This window comes from Rhynchophorus ferrugineus, unplaced genomic scaffold, assembly GCF_030347505.1.
Source record: "Rhynchophorus ferrugineus isolate W39M unplaced genomic scaffold, kcgeb_rfMv2 rfM2, whole genome shotgun sequence".
Taxonomy (NCBI): domain Eukaryota; kingdom Metazoa; phylum Arthropoda; class Insecta; order Coleoptera; family Curculionidae; genus Rhynchophorus; species Rhynchophorus ferrugineus.
The window spans coordinates 5355071-5373258 of record NW_027472581.1 but is presented as its reverse complement, the minus strand read 5'-3'; the positions used below and the strand labels follow the sequence as shown (position 1 = coordinate 5373258).

Below are 18188 nucleotides of genomic sequence, written 5' to 3'. Positions count from 1 at the left end.
AGTCGTTGTTTTTCTTCTTCACATGAGCTTTCCAGCATCACGTTTGACAAAAAGCAAAACACATTAGAACCAAAATAAAATAACTATACTGGTTAGTCGGAAGATACTCTCAACTTGATCTTAAGCCAATTTGGACCTATGGGGTGCAAATATGGGGTAGCACTAAAAATTCAAATCAGTTAGTCATACAGCGCTGCAAAACAAGGTTCTTCGATTGATCATCAATGCATATGGCTACGTAACCAATGAAGAACTGCACGATGATCTGGAAATCAAATGGATTTGCGAAGTTGTGCAGGATTTCGCCTTGAAACACGAAAGAAGATTACTAAATTATACTAACGTGGAAGCAGTACAACTGTTGGACAGCGCGCAGAATGTCAGGAGATTGAAACGAACAATATCATACGAACTTGTGTGAACATTTAGTGTGTATTATTAGTGTAAACTATAGCTATAAGTTAATAATTAATAAATAATTATAATTTTATAATTGAGGAATACATACTGATGTATTTTTTCGCACTCGTCTTGCTTGTTAATTAATCCAAGTACATAGGAAAAGTAGTAATAAATTAATTGTAAATTAAGATTGTACTAAGAAAAAAGAGCTTTCCAGCATAGCTTCGAGTCAAAATAATAGAATATAAAAATGATTTATTTATTTCTATAATATAAATTACCAACCATTGTTCGAATCCTCCTCCATCAAAGCATTTACAATAAAAATGTTTTAAATATAATTTAAAGAAAACTACCATCTATTTTTATTATATCAGAATTAGTAAATAATGTGAGAAGTGATTCTGACTAACATCTCTAAATAAATCATACAGTTTCAAGATAACAGTACGTCTGTGGCGCGATTAACTTATCTTATTAAAATGTGTTAGTTATTTTTCAAAATAATGGATTATGTATATCGTTTGAAGTTATTAAATTATTTCTGAGAACGACAGTTTCAGATAATAGCACAAAATAATACCTAATCATCAATTTCTTATCACTTACCAAAAAATTTTAAACTAAATATAGATGATAGTTACCAATTAATTATTATGTATTTTGAACAGAGGGGCAGTTACAAAAATAAAAATATAATGATTCCTTTATAGCGGTCATTATTAGTATTTTATACACATATTGATGATTTTTCAATAACAATGACGCTATTACTTCAATATTGGCTTCAATGAATCTATTGTACAAATAACTGTCCACTAGAACTTATATTAACATTTTTCTCGAAACTTCTCTTTTCGATAGAGTTAACATGCTATCTTATCTGCTGAATGGTTCTAATGAATCGATTTATAGAAATTTGTTGAGCACCTTCTTTATAGATTCTTCTATCGCATCAAATACAAAAATAATAATAAAAGTATAACACATTGGCAAAAAATCTCGGGCGTAACAAAGAAAACTTTTTGTTCAAAATTGGCTTTACTCATTAACATAATCTACATCAAGAGAAACATAATCATTCCAGCTCCTCTCGATCATTTCAATGCCACTGGATCCATGTTTCATCCATTGTCATATTCGATGAAATCATTCCGGTTAGTTACGTTTAAACATGGCTCAATACTACGGCGTTCTTGTTATTGGTCAACAGTGAGAAAACTCGGCACCCACTTTGAACAGAACTTTCTAATAGTCTAAATGCTATGAAAAGTAAATGCTTTTAATATCTTTACGATGTTAGCTAATCCACGCAAGTTCACTTTTCAATCATCCAAAACGATTTTGTGGGTTTTTTTGATGTTTTCTAGTGTTACAACATTATTTGGACATGTACTGCGTTCTCCACAACCACTTTTGAAGTCAGCAAACCCACGGTTTATTATTGTTTCTGATGGAGCGGAGTCCTTATAACACTTTACAAGCTATTGTTTCGCTTAAAAGGTATTTTTCCCATCAAGAAGCAATATAAAATTAAAACACGGAATTGTATGTGAACCATTGTTTTGAATATAACAAAAGTAGTGTCACTCTCTTCACAATAACTCGCAAACTTAGGAGTAAAATATCATGAAATTTTAACACCTTTTTTTGAAGGTTAGTGAAAGTGGTAAATACAATAAAACTAGCGCCATCTATGTGTTAGACGCGGGACATTTCAGCCCATTGTGTTATAACAATATTAGAATTTTTACTATTTTTTAAGAATTCACATATATCAGAAAATGGTAATTTGACCTTTTTCCACATATCAAGTAACACTGGCAAATGATCAATATCAGTTTGTGTATTTGACATCAGAAAAATATAAGGAATGAAGAAATAATAAGGAAAGAAGAAGGCAAAAAGTTATTTATTTATTTCTCTAAATGTTGCTTTATCCAACAAGAACGTGTCTCAATTAATGGCATATAGCCTATTAGGGCCGTAGTTCAAAAATCAAATTTCTAGACTAGAATACCCCCTTAATTAATATAGGAATACAACAAAACATTTTTTTTTCGTTGACTATTTGTAAGGCTGCGTGTTTTTCAAAATTGTATCATATACATTTTTCATGGATTTTAACAATTCAATAAATAAATAAATTGATTTGGTGCTTAGTTATTAACAAATTTGCAATATTAAGACTCATTGTTTCTGGTGTATGTGGATTAACGAGATGATTCATCTTCCAAGTTTACATCATTACTCTTAAATCGAAGAAATCAATTAATACATGACAATTAATATAGTGGTTTTATATTACAGAACTTTTAAAATCATTTCAACCTTATTATATTCACGTATATTACTTTAATAAATGACAATTAATAAACAAGACGGATTACTTTTTCATGCATTTATTAAAATATATTGAAAGTAAGCAAATAATATAATCACATAATGATTAGGGGAAGAAAGCAATTTTTTAATCTTGTTTTTAATTTATTCATTACATTGATACCGGCTAACCTAAAATTTGTCTTTAGTATAGTTTAGTCTCTGGTCTCTGGTAACACTGCTGTTTTTTTTTATTAAATGCACTTCACTACAATACACTACACAAGATTAAATGGTTAGATACTTGTGAGTCTGTGTCTTGTTCTGGTGTATCCAAGAGTTGTAATACTTCGATATTGACATGAGCATGGAGTCTCTCCTAATGTCTCTTTGCAATTCTCTTGATTTTCTGGGTGACAGTCGGTATCTTAAGGTTTCGATATATGTTGTCAGTCCTGTAGTATCCCGATATACCTACAATGATTTTTAGGAATTTGTTCTAAAAAATGTGAATTGTATTTATATTAGTTTTCGAGTAATAATTGTATTATGTAAACCCATATAGGTTTCAGTACTGGCTTATATAATGGTAATTTATTATTTACTGATAATTGTGATCTTCTTACAATTAATTGTTAAGAAGATTTGCATCAATATTTATTCGGAGATAATTGAGCGTTGTTGCTATATGGAATATTATAATTGCTATATTGCTATATGGATTAATATTACTATGTATTATTATTGGTGCTTATGCCATCTAATTATATGTTTCTTAATGTTGATGTTCATAAGTCTAATTTGAAGCCAAAGTGATGTGATAGAAGACGCTTTTCCTATTGAACAATTCTGGCCTTTCCAATATTCTGATCCAATAGCATTAGTTTTTGGTAGAAGAACTATGTTAATGGTTTCGTCTGGTTCAAACATCTGATGATGAATCCAAACAATCCTTTCCAATCCTACCACACAGCCTCTCGATGTCTGTGCTTCTTCAACCTCGACGATAGTAACTTTCGCATAATATTATCCTAAACCACTTTTAATCACTCGTATTCATTTGTTTAAATGATGGCTCAGGTTCTTTTGTTTAACCGTTCAACAAACGCTTCAAACCTCAGCAACGCTTCACAAATAGAAACTCGGTTCATAAAGATTTTCACTATTAGTTCATATGAAATCAAGCTTATTTTGTTATCCTCTCAGTTATGTAGTTGTATTCTTTCGTTTCATGGAACAACAGAGCAAAATACGACTAAATTGACCATTCAGAATTCCATTTTTAAACCACGATAATCTTAACTGAGTAAACAATTCACAGTATCTTAATATATAGTACGTCCAATACAACAGCCACCTCAGGTCATAAATGAAGTCAGATATATAGCCAATTAAATTTGCAATGGACTTTTCTTTCCCATTTTATTTTATAGTCTATTCAAAGTTATTTTGTACATACCTGATCTGATTTTTTTACGTCAAAACGTCGCAATATTGCCGCATCAACTCATCAAGTTTGGCTTTGACATACAACAAAATTCTAATCTAAATAAAATAATGGAACAAAAATGTTACCAAAAATAATTTATTTTAACATTATAGTATATCTAAAAACTACAATTAATTATAAAGCCACAATAGCTTATAGGTTAGTCTTATAACATCTTATTACAATTGCTTTCAAGAATTTTGCATACGTCTGACAACTGGACGACTTTGACGAGCTCATTTGTTTACGTATTCAAACCAATCAGACAGCATTGTCTCTTTTTAACTAGTTTAAAATTAGAAGGAAAATGTTGATGCGTCGGAACATTAATTAACTGTAGAATTAGCCTATAAAATTCGGTTTGAATTGATACTGGAGAGCCATGTTGCCAAATACCTGCAATATTCCTCAAAAAATTAGTGATAATAACTAGAGGATAAAAACTTTCGACTTTTATTGCACAGATAAACTCAACTGTGTATACTTTTTTCTCTATTTCAGGAAGCTACGCAAGCCCTTTCTCAGTATTTTACAGAACAAAGTTTCTAACAGAAAACATCACAAATTGAGCTACATACACAACCCAGGCACAGAACCTCTGAAATTTATGACGATTGGCAGACTGCTTGAAGAAACCGCTGATAAATTCGGTGACAGATTAGCTATAGTAGCCAGAGGACAGAACCAGAGGCTCACTTTTCACGAAGTCCTTCATCAAGCCGACAAACTAGCAGCTGGTCTCAGGCAAATAGGTTTAGTGCCAGGAGATCGTGTTGGTATTTGGGCGCCCAATCTTCTGGAATGGTATTTAACTTATATGGCTTGTGGCAGAGGAGGATATGTTTTGGTAAGTTCATAAACTGGTATTTACAAAGCGTATTTCACAGTAGAATAGAATACGGATGGGTGATCTGTCTAAGAATTTGCATCTAAAATTTCAAGTCATCCAACGATAACAGAGCAATTTTTGAGAAAACCGATAAAAACTTCTTGTTATACTCTCACATAGATAGATTATAGAAAAGTGCAGATAACTTGGAACAACAACATTATATAATACACGTGCCATATCCAAATTATTTACTAAATTATTGTAAATAAATAAACTACTTCAAACCGATAACCGAGATTATTGTAAGGGCATTTATAAAAGGAAATACAGAAATACAACCCGCAATATTATTAAACATCTTCAAGAGATTGGTATTTGGAGCTGATTCACAAGATGAGCAAAATATTGCTACGAAAGTATTGTCACTTGTTGGAAACGTTTCAAGTTTATCAAGACTACAAATCATAAAAAGTTTAACAAATATAAATTATATTATAAAACACAAGAAGTTTAACATACCATCACAAATGAGCCTACTATAGTCTCTACCTTCTAGCGCAGTCATAAAATGAATAACATTTCAATTTAGATCAGATATGTTTTCTTTAGATTGTTATGTTGGTTTATATGTTCAAATTTCCTTACGAATGATGGCAATGCGATTGCATTTTTTTAGAACAATTAAACAATATTTTATAACAATTAAACAAAATATTTTATACCAATTAGAACAATTAATAATTATTTAATTATTTAGAATAATTGAAAGTTGAATACTTAACTGTTGTTTCTCTTTTTAGTGTAAGAAATTTATTAAATAAATTACGCAGTTATTTTATTTAATATTATAATGAGTAGGCCAAGTAAAGTGGAGCTCATATGAGGGAAAATATGGATAAAGAAACAATGATTAAAAATAATGTGGGGTTCATTCGCACCCCGGGGTCCGCTACCTAGCCCAGGTGATTTGACAAATGTTCTAACTAAACTAGAACAACGAGAAGTTATTGTCCGAGCCGAGAATCGAACTTTAGACCTCCGACTGGGATCTAAACGTTGTAACAATTGCAGCATAGAAGTAATCATCCACGTTATGTTATTTCTACATCAGCTCAGTAATAATATTATACACAAATAACTGATTATTTTAGATAAAAAATATGTGAAAACTTTGTACGTGCCTTTGAAATTAGAGCGTCTCCCTCGATTTAACTTCTTACCCCCCAACCGATACTGATTTCGTTCCAATGGGACCACCTCTGAAGTACACTCTTTCGAATAAAAAATAATAAAAATAAAAAAAAATTTGAAAATCGGTCCACAATTGACGGAGAAATCGGTGAACATAGTCAGAACATGAACAGAGTCATTATTATTATGTTGCTCAAATTTTGCGCATATAACTTTTTTCTTCACTAAATAATATAAAATAAGAGCTTTTAACTGAGGTAAAATATTAATGAAAACAAAAAAATTATGTCTTTGTACGAGGACGTATTTACAAAATGATAATGTTATTGCACTTAGATAAGATATTACGAAATATTCATTAAAGTCCAAGAAATTATCATAAATGAGTAACCTTTACAAGTATTTGCATTAATTGTCATACTATGACAACAAAATAAAAATATATGGGATGAAGCCAACTATTCTTCATCGTTCGGGTTGCGTATTATGCCTGATATATACTTGTAAAAGAGAGTTCAACAAACGCCATCTGCGGAAAGTGTAGCTGTTTGTGTTAAATTATAAATACCTGCAATTGGACTGAATAGAATAAGACATAAGATGTCGATATTTAATGAAGGAATGTGTCTGAAATGATTCAGGTGTAGCGAAGTAAGAACATTTGAAGTCACCGAATATAAGAGATGTTGGGCGAACAATGTTACCAAACATACTTAGCCTACATATAAAGGGTGCTCAACAGAATATTTCCCTTCGGTTAAAAGCTTTGGGAATGGTTCAAAATAAGAACGTTGAACTCCATATAAATTCAAATATAAATATGTTTAAAGATGTTTTATTCAAACTGCTCCAAGGACAGAAGAGAAAGTGGATTTTGCATCGCATAGTTGCTTGTTGTGTATATAGAGGGACTACCTCAGCGTAGTAAACTATATGTTGTTAAAACGGAATTACAGAGTAACTTGTGTTTGAAGCAGACAGTAAATAGGACGATATTGTACCTACAGAACTCCACAAACCTAAGAAGTCTAAAAGCCCCTTAAAGGGTCTGTCAAAATGATTATGATAAAGATTCATACCAAAATGGTAACTGCACTATCTACTGACATCTAATTTGAAAATTATCTATCACTTTGTTTTATTGAAACGTATTTTTGAGTCTGCTGTATCTGCTGATTGTCTGCTACTGTGCTGGGATTTTATGCCTTGAACTGAAAAAAAATCGTTAATTAATCTAGACCAGAAATTAATTACGTAATAAAAGTATGCATTGTATTATTGCAGGTTTTAAATAATCTGAAAAGTAATTTCGTAAATTATTGGAGTATTTGGTTGTAGCATAGTTATGGAAAACAAGCAATTTAACCTGCAAAAAAAGACTTCTTAATCTGAATTTTATAAAACCTATTGTTTACCTACTTTTAAAGCAATTCCCCAATTATTTTGTCACGAATTACTACTAGTATTTATTCTTAATCATCGGTATAGACCATCATTAGGGTTTAACAAGAGATATCACTGATAATAAGACAGGTTTTGCAAAAGATTTCTACAAACTATTTAAGTATTATGATATAATCTTTATGTGTTGAGGTGTGCTGAATCCGAGGATAACTTAATTTCTGTCATAGGATACGTTCCTTGATAATTTGAACAATTATGTTAAAGGACTTATTACATTAAAATAAAAGAGAATAGACTTAAACAATATTGTTTTATATAAAAATCTCTAAAGCGTCCAACGGTAGTCTAATATCATTGAGATGCTCCATTTTCCTTGATATCTTTGCTCACATCTCATAAATTTTCCAGAAATTCTCGAATTGGGAATGAAGAAAATGAATTTTTAGACTCCTGAAGCTAATTCTTTTGACAATTTGTTCATAGTTAGGATTTTTATGATTGCCTAAATATGTGTTTATTATTAAAAGCAAATCACTTTTTACAGAAAATTCTTCACGGTCGTGATGAATTGTGAATTTCTATCTTTCAGTCTTGACATTTGATTCTAACAGAGTTGGAAGCTTGGAAAATATGCGTTTGAAGGCGACCAACTCATTTTGCTCCAATGATTTCCTCGGTTTCTACTAGCCCATAGATACAAGAAGTCTGGGAATTTGCAAGCGTAATTTTTGAAGGACCAATTCCAAGTTCTTGTAAAATTTTTTGATAACCATGATAAGAATGGAAGCAGAAAAATGCTGTACTGGAGCAGAACTGCTGAACTGGCTTCTTTTTGATGAAAAAAATACGCAATTTTACAGTATCGCGTTGTATCTCAAAAACAATTTCAAAAAATTCAACATCCTGAAAATGAAATGTTCCATATAATTTTCATTCCAAGAATACCAAAATACGTAAAAATCACTTACACCCCTGTGTAACTAATATTTTTCTTTTGTTTCAGGTTAATATTAATCCCGCATACCAACCACTAGAACTGGAATATTGTGTCAATAAAGTGGGTGTCAAATGTCTGATCACACCTCATTCATTCAAGAAGCAAAGCTACTACGAGTTCTTGAACGAATTATCTCCGGAATTGGCTAGTTCCGATCCTGGTAAATTAAAATCGAAACGGTTGCCATCGTTGCAGCATATTGTTACAATTTCTGATGATGATTTTAAGTAATGATGTCTCTCTGATCAACTAAATCTAGCCTGATTAAATCATATAATTTTGCAGAGGGACCTACAAATATAACGATATTGTAGATTCAGCAACCAGTTCTACTCTCGGAATAATCCACTCAATGCAGAACAAAATCGAATCGGATCAAGCTTGCCATATACAGTTCACATCGGTAAGATTGTTACTGTTAAATAAGAAAGGGTGGGTTATATGTTTTAACCATACTCTTCAAATGACACCAGTAATTATATTTTATATAAAAATATAAATATCCATTATTTATGAAAAACTAGTTCATTTAAGTAGCAAATGTGATTAACTGGGTAATATCATATTCAATTTAAACTAAACAGTTCACTTGAAAAATTCCTGGCCTACCATAGTAAAATACATATTTTTACCAAAATAATTTTAAGGGTAATACACTGATTATAGCGATCTTCCAACTTTTCGATGCCAATTTTGTAGTACGATTTGTCCTTTGCTTCAAAATAGGCCTCAGTTTCGTCAATCACCTCTTCATTCGACGAAAATTTCTTCCCAGCGAGCATTCTATTGAGATCTGAGAACAGGAAATAGTCGCTGAGGGCCAGATCTGGAGAATACGGTAGATAAGGAAGCAATTCGAAGTCCAATTCATGGATTTTTGCCATTGTTTTCACTGACTTGTGACACGATGCATTATCTTGGTGAAGCAACACTTCCTTTTTCTTCAAATGCGGCCGTTTTTCGGCGATTTCCTTCTTCAAACGGTCCAATAACGTTATGTAATAGTCGCTGCTGATGGTCCTTCCATTTTCAAGGTAGTCAATGAATATTATTCCATGCGCATCCCAAAATACAGACGCCATAACCTTGCCAACCGACTGTTGCGTTTTCCCACGCTTATTCGTGGATGATATGTTATACAAGTTCAGTTGATATCTTTAGAGTGTCTGCTATTTTAATCAATTTCAATGTACGGTCATTCAAAATTATTTTGTGGATTTTTTAAATGTTTTCATCGGTAACAACCACTTTTGGGCATCAAGCCTAGTTCTTGCTTCAACTGTATTTTTTCCCTTCAAAAAACGATATTTTATCAACACGCGAAATTCCCTTTTATCGTTTTTGTTCACAATAACAAAAGTTGCTTCACTCAAAATGCTATAATTCACAAACTAATGACCCGACAGCTGTTAAATTTATACACGCATCTTTTGAGGGTTATAGCTAACTAAAACATATATGGATTTGATTCTAGTAGCGCCATCTATGTGTCATGCTGGGGACTTTTCAATTCACCTTGTACAACAACTTGTCAACAATTTGTGGTTCCATTGTAGAAATAGCTCGAAGAATAATTGTTATAAAATGAGTAAGATTTGAAACAAAAACGTTTAATACTTCCCGTGAAACACTACCGTATGAATTATAATCTAACAGTAAAGAAACCCTTAAGTCTAAACACTTCACGCATCACCTTCCCCAGCTAAGTCAAGGGTTCCCAACCTTTTCTTGATCAAAGAACACTTTAATATTATTCTTGTCAGGGACCACTATGTAGTTATAATAAAAATAAACTGTAATAATCAAAATGAAACTAATTAATAACTCAAAAATAAATACGCAAAGAGATATAATTATATTTTCAGGACAAAATTCTCTATTTTTTTATTAATGTGATTTCTGAACTAATATGTGAATGAAATGAAGAACTAATATTGTTACTCAAAGCTGAAAATCCTTGTTCACATAAATAAGTTGCTGGGAAAACCATAAGAAAGCGCAAAGCGATTTCTCTAAGCTTAGTATTAGAAATTGCTTTTTTACACTCAAACGACTCAAGTGAATTCGATTCGTAAGCATCCTTGCAGTTTTATGTCATTTTGGAAATCAACAAGTTCTTCCTGGTTTCCTTAAGGAACTTCACCAGCGTCCGTACCAAAAGAGTTACGAATTAGTTTTTGATCAACTTTAGCTTCTTCGGTATATTCTGGGAAGTAACGATTGAATTCATCAATCAACATTTCTAAAAGAGTCTTGATGTTTTCTTGTACATTTGCTTTACTAGCGTCATACTTTTGTTTTCCGCAAGTGTTTTTAATGTTACAAACGCAGAATAATTATTTTCTTCAATTTTGCGTAACCACTATTGAAGTTTGCAAATAAAAGCGCGAAGTTGATCTTTAAAAATGTTTAGTTCTGGAACCTTGCAGTTACATATTTAATTTATTTAAGTATGTAAAAATATCGGTAAGTTAATCCAAACTCATCTGGCATAGAGAATTACTAAACTGTTTCAACAAATCGTTAACTTTTTTGTCATCTTTCTCTATCTATCTTTCTATAGCCATCGAACTTCTCTGTAAAAAAGAAGTGCCTCATGCTCAGAGTCCATTTCAGTGCACAATTTTTTAAAAAGGCATGAAGCGCTGTTTTTGATAACATCTACAACTTTCAGGGAGACAGGGAGAGTCTTAGAAGCTAATTCCTGGCGATATATGATACTAAATGGTTATTATGGTTTAAGGCTTTTCTGGTTCACTAACTTTGCCAGCCCGGAACGTGATCCCAACATTGGCGGAGCACCATGAGTCCAGAGGACGAGTTTATCTCACATAAGATTATGTTTTTCAAAATATTACGATATTGAGTACATGACGTCGATAGCTTTTGAGGTTGTCTCCAGTTCCTGTGAAATAAATAATTCTTCTTCAATTATGTTGTCGTCGTATCAAAAGCGATCAAATACAAGTTGTTGACAAGAATTCGAAATATTGGCCATCACACTGCAATGCGATAAATGGCATTTTGATTCTTGAAACAAGTTGCTCCTCTATATCATTTGACATAAGTTCAATTCGAGCTTTTACTATGTTATTAGACCGAGGTATATCTTGTATTTTTTTCTTGGACCCTAATCTCAAAACGTCTTCGATTGCTTTGATCAAACAGGATTTCCCGAGTATTTCTCTAACTGCGTGAGGGTTTTTAGACTAAACTCGAATTTAATTAATTGCTTAATTGTTCTTAGGTTTTCTAATTTTTCAATACCCGTGCTCTTTTCGACCAACGGCTTACCGCCCGCTAAAACCTAAAATCTGCGGACCACTGTTAGCAAACCATTGATCTGAGAGTGATATTGATATATATGGGATTGATAAAATAATAATAACACGTCACATATACACAATTATTATGTATTAACAAGATGTTGATGAACCATTTGCTTCTAAGACAGAGTATCTGAATAATATTCAACGGAATGGTGTGCTATTCTTGTACCAAAACATGCCCCAATTGCCATAAATTATCAGTAATAGATAAACATCCCATAAATATTCAATTATGTTGAGGTCTGGCGATTTTGCTGGCTAGGAAAGGTGTTTTAATGCTCCAACAACCAAGACTGATTTTTTTTGGATGGGTGCATTATCATCTTGGAATATGACAGTGTTTGGCAGCAATTTACTAATTATACCAAAAATTTCACCAATGAGGAAATCCATATATTCTTTCGCAATATCTGACCAGAAATATGAATGGTATGACCAGCTGAATATCACGATATTGCCGTCAAAGTGATATGTTTGTCAATATCAAGGTCCGCAGTGTTATCAACATCGACATGACACACAACTGTATTGTAATAAAATTTAATGAATTCATTGTATGGACATTTATTTATATTATTCATTCGGAACAATGGCTTAATATACAATAATATTTATAGAATAACCAGTTTATTTTACGATTATTATGACAGTAATTGGCCATTTAACTTTAATTTAATTTATTTTTCGTTATTTATTTCTATCTATGCTGTTGAACAAACATATAGCTTTTAAACTAAAGTATTCTAAACTGTCCTTAACGCTCTTTAGGAAATTCAAACAATATTTAGATAATACATAATAATTTTGCACGTTTCTTATATAGTTTATCCCAGCACTTCCTTATTTTTATTCTACCACTCCCTTATCTAATATTGGATAGATGTGAGAACAAATAATATCCTTATGTGCAAAATAATCGTTAATTATCAAATGAATTATCACTAAACGGAACATTTTCTTGCTGAAACTATTTAATTTCAGTTTCTTTTTCATTTGATATAATAAAACATAAAAAATAGATATACTACATAAAAATGTTTTTCAGGTGCATATTTGTTGTAGTAATTTCTTTTCTTTTTCTTAAATTGATTCTTATATACCTTCTTCTCTAAGGTAATATATTTTTTTGCTCTCTGAAAGATATACCACGAACAATAGTTCGTGGTATCGTTTTTCCATCTATTTTATATTCTGATGAAACCTGATTTTGATTGCACAAGATCTGGATTTTCCCTAAGCATCATTTTCCCTTGTATTCACCTTGTATTGCTGTGCATTATAACATCAGTGTAAAAATATCGGACTCAATGAAAATCCAGCCTTTCATTTTAGTTTCTAGCAAATGAGGAAATTTTTACATGAATATCTATCTTTATCATCATTTTTACGGGTCACGGTTTTTTAGACTAAAGGTGTTAACATGCCTGAAGTATATGGAACGATATTGTCTTTGAGGAGGCATGCGCTCGGACATCATGATGGAGTGACAAAACGCCTATTCAATTTATCAATGATACCTCATCGATGACGGAACACAGTTTAATAAACTGTTAAGAAAGATTCTGTTAAGTCTTCGTTGATCATTGGGACAAGCAATATAAATTGGTGGAAGTAAAATATCTGCCAAATTTAAAAAAGTCAGCCGGACTTTATTTAAATTTTGTAACGTTAATTTAATCGAATACACAAGCTTTTATTCCGAGCTAAATAGAACTAAATTTATTAGAATTATTTGCATCAACAACATATAAATTAAAAACGCAAATTACTTTTTATCATTATTTTCACATCCCATTTTAGTCAACAGTTTTAGGGTACCACAGGACAACCAAAGGCTGCCATCCAAACTCATTTCCACTTGACGAATAATTCGTATTTTATCGGGAAAAGGAACGAGTTTGATAGGAAACATCATAATGTTTGTGTACAAGTGCCATTCTTTCATGCTTTTGGTACCGTTATTACAATCGGTGCTGCTGTCAATCATGGAGCAACTCTTGTTATACCTTCGCCTGGTTATGAACCTGAAAAGTCGCTGGACGCCATTAGAGATGAAAAGTAAGTTGTAGTTTTACTTCCATATCATACTAAAAAATCAATCAAGTACAATCTTAGTTTACAAATTAATTTATTACTACTGTTCTATTATACTTGCGTGTGATTTGGTTCGCTTCAATCTTCTGATTTCCTGCATGTTCTCCACTAGTTACATTGCTTCCACGTTGTTGTGATTTAGCAACTTTATTTCATGATTTAAGGCGAAATCTTGGATCACTTCGTATAATATATGTATAATAATTTGATTTCGAGGAAATCATGCAACTCTTCCTTATTTATGTAGCGATTTTGTAGCCGTTAGATTACTAGTTAGTTTGATGTTTTAGTTCAACCCCATATTTGCACACCATACGGTCAAATTGGTTTATTACTTTTATGAATTGACCGATAAACCAATCTCTTTGATTTTAGGTCAAGTTAAGAATATCTTCTGACTAACCAGTACAGTTACATGACTTTGAGTTTGATCTGCTCTGCTTTTTGGCTAACATGTTTCGAATTTAATCTACCATCGAGATGTATTCCGACGTATTTAGTTGATTCTGCTTGAGGAATCGGGCATCAGTCAAGTAATATAATTAGTCTTTTGTCATTTCGTCCAAACGCAAAATTAACATTGATAGATTTGGCGTTATTAAACTGTATTTTCCAGTCTGTAGATTATTTGTAGACCTTGCTGACCCCAACTTGTACTTTTTTCTACAGCCTTAAACAGAGATACATCTTTCGTCATGATAACCGTATAATGGTCGGCCAATGTTCTAAGTACCGTTTCTTTTCTTATTGGGATATCAGCAGTATAGAGCAGATGCAGGAGTGATCCCAAGACAATATCCTGTGGAACTCTAGCCAAAATAGGTCTCCCCAAATGTTGAGAATGCCCCTTCATGCAAAACTCTAAATTTTCTTTCGAGAAGATATGATTCCAGTAGTCGACAGTAATTCTGCTGTAGTAATTTGCTCATTTTATAAATTAATCCGAAATTACCCGGTTAAAAGTGTGTGAGACGTTCAGGAGTATTGTAGGGCAATATTTCTGTTCTTCGATTACTTTTTCAATAACCGCTGTTACTGTGTACACTTATAATAAATAAATAACATCAGTACGGTGTTATCAGTAAATATGAGGTAAAAGTAATAAATATATTTTTAAATATCAATATTTTATTGAAAAATATTAGTAATAATTTGTTTTAATATTTATATAATGTACATATATAAAATTTGAAAATAAATTGTAAAACTTATGTTATTCTTCCTTATTATTTTCTTTTATATATATCTTAAGAGCAATCTGTGCTTTTTCCATTATCTTTAAATTCTGACTTTAAATCCTCAAGAAATATTTTATAGAAAGCTAATAAATAATAAAGAAAATATAACTTTATATTTATATTTGCTCGTACAGGTTTTAAATTAGCCATTATCTTTTTATTTATAATTTAGTTATTTATAATTTAGACTCAGTCTACTATCTATTTAACAATTGCTTTTTAATTAATGTACGCATAAACAGCAATCGTCGAAATTATTTTTAGGCTTTGTACAAAAACAAGGATACCAAAATAGTTAAAAATAACCCGTGACGTTTTTCTTTTTTTGGCAAACGTAAAAGATCAACATAATATTTGCAAACTTTACGAGGATCCCATGGCTTATCAACGGTTCAATCGTTTCTCAATACACAATCGGAAATAATCAGTATAAACCTCCTTGAAAATGTTTGTAATATTGCGTGTCATTTTTGTATATACATAAATATTACAAAAATACATTCGAATTTTGAACTCTGAACTCTTCTACAATACCCCTTTTAGAATTTTTCTAGAATACACAAAATTATAATCAAAATTCAAGAAATAATATAAAATACTAATAGTCTTTCATTAACAAAAACTTAATCTTAATTTTTCTGTACATACGTCATCAAGATGTTTAATGTATTGTCTGTCGCAATTTGTAAATTCGTTTTAGAATCAGACAATATTTTCCTTCTCATTTTATTCTAGTTAAAAAGAGACACAATGCTGTTTGATTAGTTCGAAGGCGTAAACGAATGAGCCTGTTAAAGTCGTCCGGTTTTCAGACGTATGCAAAATTCTTGAAAGCAATAGTGATAACAGGTTATAACTCTAACCTATAAACTATTATGGCTGTATAATTAACTGTAGTTTTTAGATGTACTGTAGTGTCAAAATAAATTATAATTGATAACATTTTTGTTCAATTATTTTATTTAGATTAGAATTTTGTTGTATGTCAAAGCCAAGCTGAACTAAAACTCAGAGTTCATACGGCAACATTGCGACGCTTTGACGTCACAAATTTAGATGTCGTATGTACAAAATAACTTTGAATAATACTCCAACTGTGGACACCCTGTACAGATATCCTGGACAATAAGAAATTGTTAAGTTGTAAATCTATTATAAGATATCAAATAAATAATATAGTGAGCAGTTAGTGTTACTACAATACAGCAAAACAATATCCAGTGGTTATCTTATAACTGAAACTATTAAAAATTATTTGTTTACAGATGTAGCGTTATTTATGGAACACCCACGATGTATGTTGACTTAATAAAACAACAGAAAGAAAGAAATGAAGATATCAACCCGGAAATTGCTGTTAGCGGAGGCGCATCATGTTCACCGCATCTGTTCCGTGAAATGAAGAACATTTTGAAAGTACACAAGGTTAAAGTAGGTAAAATATCAAATGTTTAGTGGCGGCTTTAACAATTTTCGTTTCTAGTCTGTGTTTGGATTAACAGAAACAACAGCAGTTGTCTTCCAGTCTTTATATGATGATGAGGAATATGAGGCAACGTCAACGGTTGGTTATCTTGGAGATCACTTGGAAGCAAAGCTTATTGACGAAGAAGTAATTATAAATTCCGTTTTGCTGCATACATGTTTTTAACATACTAATGTCTTTAGGGGCACAGTGTTCCTCTAGGAAGTCCAGGAGAATTATGCATACGAGGTTATTGCACTACCTTGGGTTACTATGAAGATGAACAAAAGACGAAGGAACTTATAGGTGCAGATAAATGGTTAAAGACAGGGTAAATTTTTGAACAGAATTTTTTTTGAGTGTTTTTGAAATGGGAAAGAACTGTTATTAAGAGTGGAAGCCATCTTGTACTAGGTGTGTCGGAAAGTCATTGCCAGTTTTTTTAACAGGTATCATTAGGCTTCAATATGCAATGTTATAATTTGACGTATATGTCATTTTATTCTACTAACATCAAGCTTCAAAGTTGTACATGTTATATTTGGCGAAGTAACACCGTCATAGATTTATACCTCTTTGAAAATGTTAAGTTTCGCCTGAAAGGACATTTGAGGCAAGCACAACATATTAGCAAGTCATCGTTTTCTGGAAGAAACTTATTGTTCTAACCTTGAAAACATATGAGAGGTGGTTTCGAAAATTCAGTAATGGCGATTTCGCTATGAAAGACAAATGACGTTCAGGTTCGGCAGACCGAAAAAGTTTGAAGATGAAAAACGGCGAGAGTTATTGGATTAGGATCCAATTCAAACTCATAAAGAATTGGCAGAAGCCTTAAATGTGGCCTAAGAAAGGTTTAGTGATCGATTACGAGCAATGTTGAAAATCCAAAAGATGAGAAAATGGGTGCCAGATCCATTGATCCAGATCAATCTTCAAAAGTAATTTTTTAATAGTAGCGGGCGATGAAAGGTGGATTCACTTTTAAAACCCTAAGAGCAAAAAATCAAGACAATGCTCTGTATTTAATGGGACCAGAGTGGCGTGGTGTATTACGAACTGTTGAAACCTGGTGCAATAGTTAATAGTGATCGCTATCGAAAAGAACTTAACAATTTGAACTATGCTTTATTATTATGAAGATATTAATAAAGCAAAATCAGTCAGGGAAGTGTTGAAAGCACTTAGATGGGACAGACTATCGCAGCCTCCGTACTCTCCAGACCTTACCCCGTTAAACTATCAACGTTTCGCTTCAATAGGACATGCGCTTGCAGAGCAGCATTTCGCCAACTTCGATGAAGTTAAAAAATGTCTGTATGGTTGTTTTTGGTCAAAGGATATACAGTTTTTGTGGTATGGCAATTGTCTGAAATATAGGCGAGATATATAGTAACAAATAGCCAATACTTTGAATATATAAGT

At 31.9% G+C, this 18188-nt stretch overlaps 1 protein-coding gene across 1 annotated transcript in view; it reads left to right on the top strand.

Moving 5' to 3' along the window:
• Positions 1 to 18188, top strand: part of LOC143190449 (medium-chain acyl-CoA ligase ACSF2, mitochondrial) — a 60936-nt gene that overhangs the window by 41994 nt on the left and 754 nt on the right. The window contains exons 2-8 of the mRNA XM_076394750.1: positions 4715 to 5060; positions 8644 to 8864; positions 8923 to 9040; positions 13780 to 14024; positions 16564 to 16729; positions 16782 to 16910; positions 16967 to 17094. Coding sequence (XP_076250865.1) covers positions 4715 to 5060; positions 8644 to 8864; positions 8923 to 9040; positions 13780 to 14024; positions 16564 to 16729; positions 16782 to 16910; positions 16967 to 17094 — 1353 coding nt within the window. The remainder of the gene's footprint in view (positions 1 to 4714; positions 5061 to 8643; positions 8865 to 8922; positions 9041 to 13779; positions 14025 to 16563; positions 16730 to 16781; positions 16911 to 16966; positions 17095 to 18188) is intronic.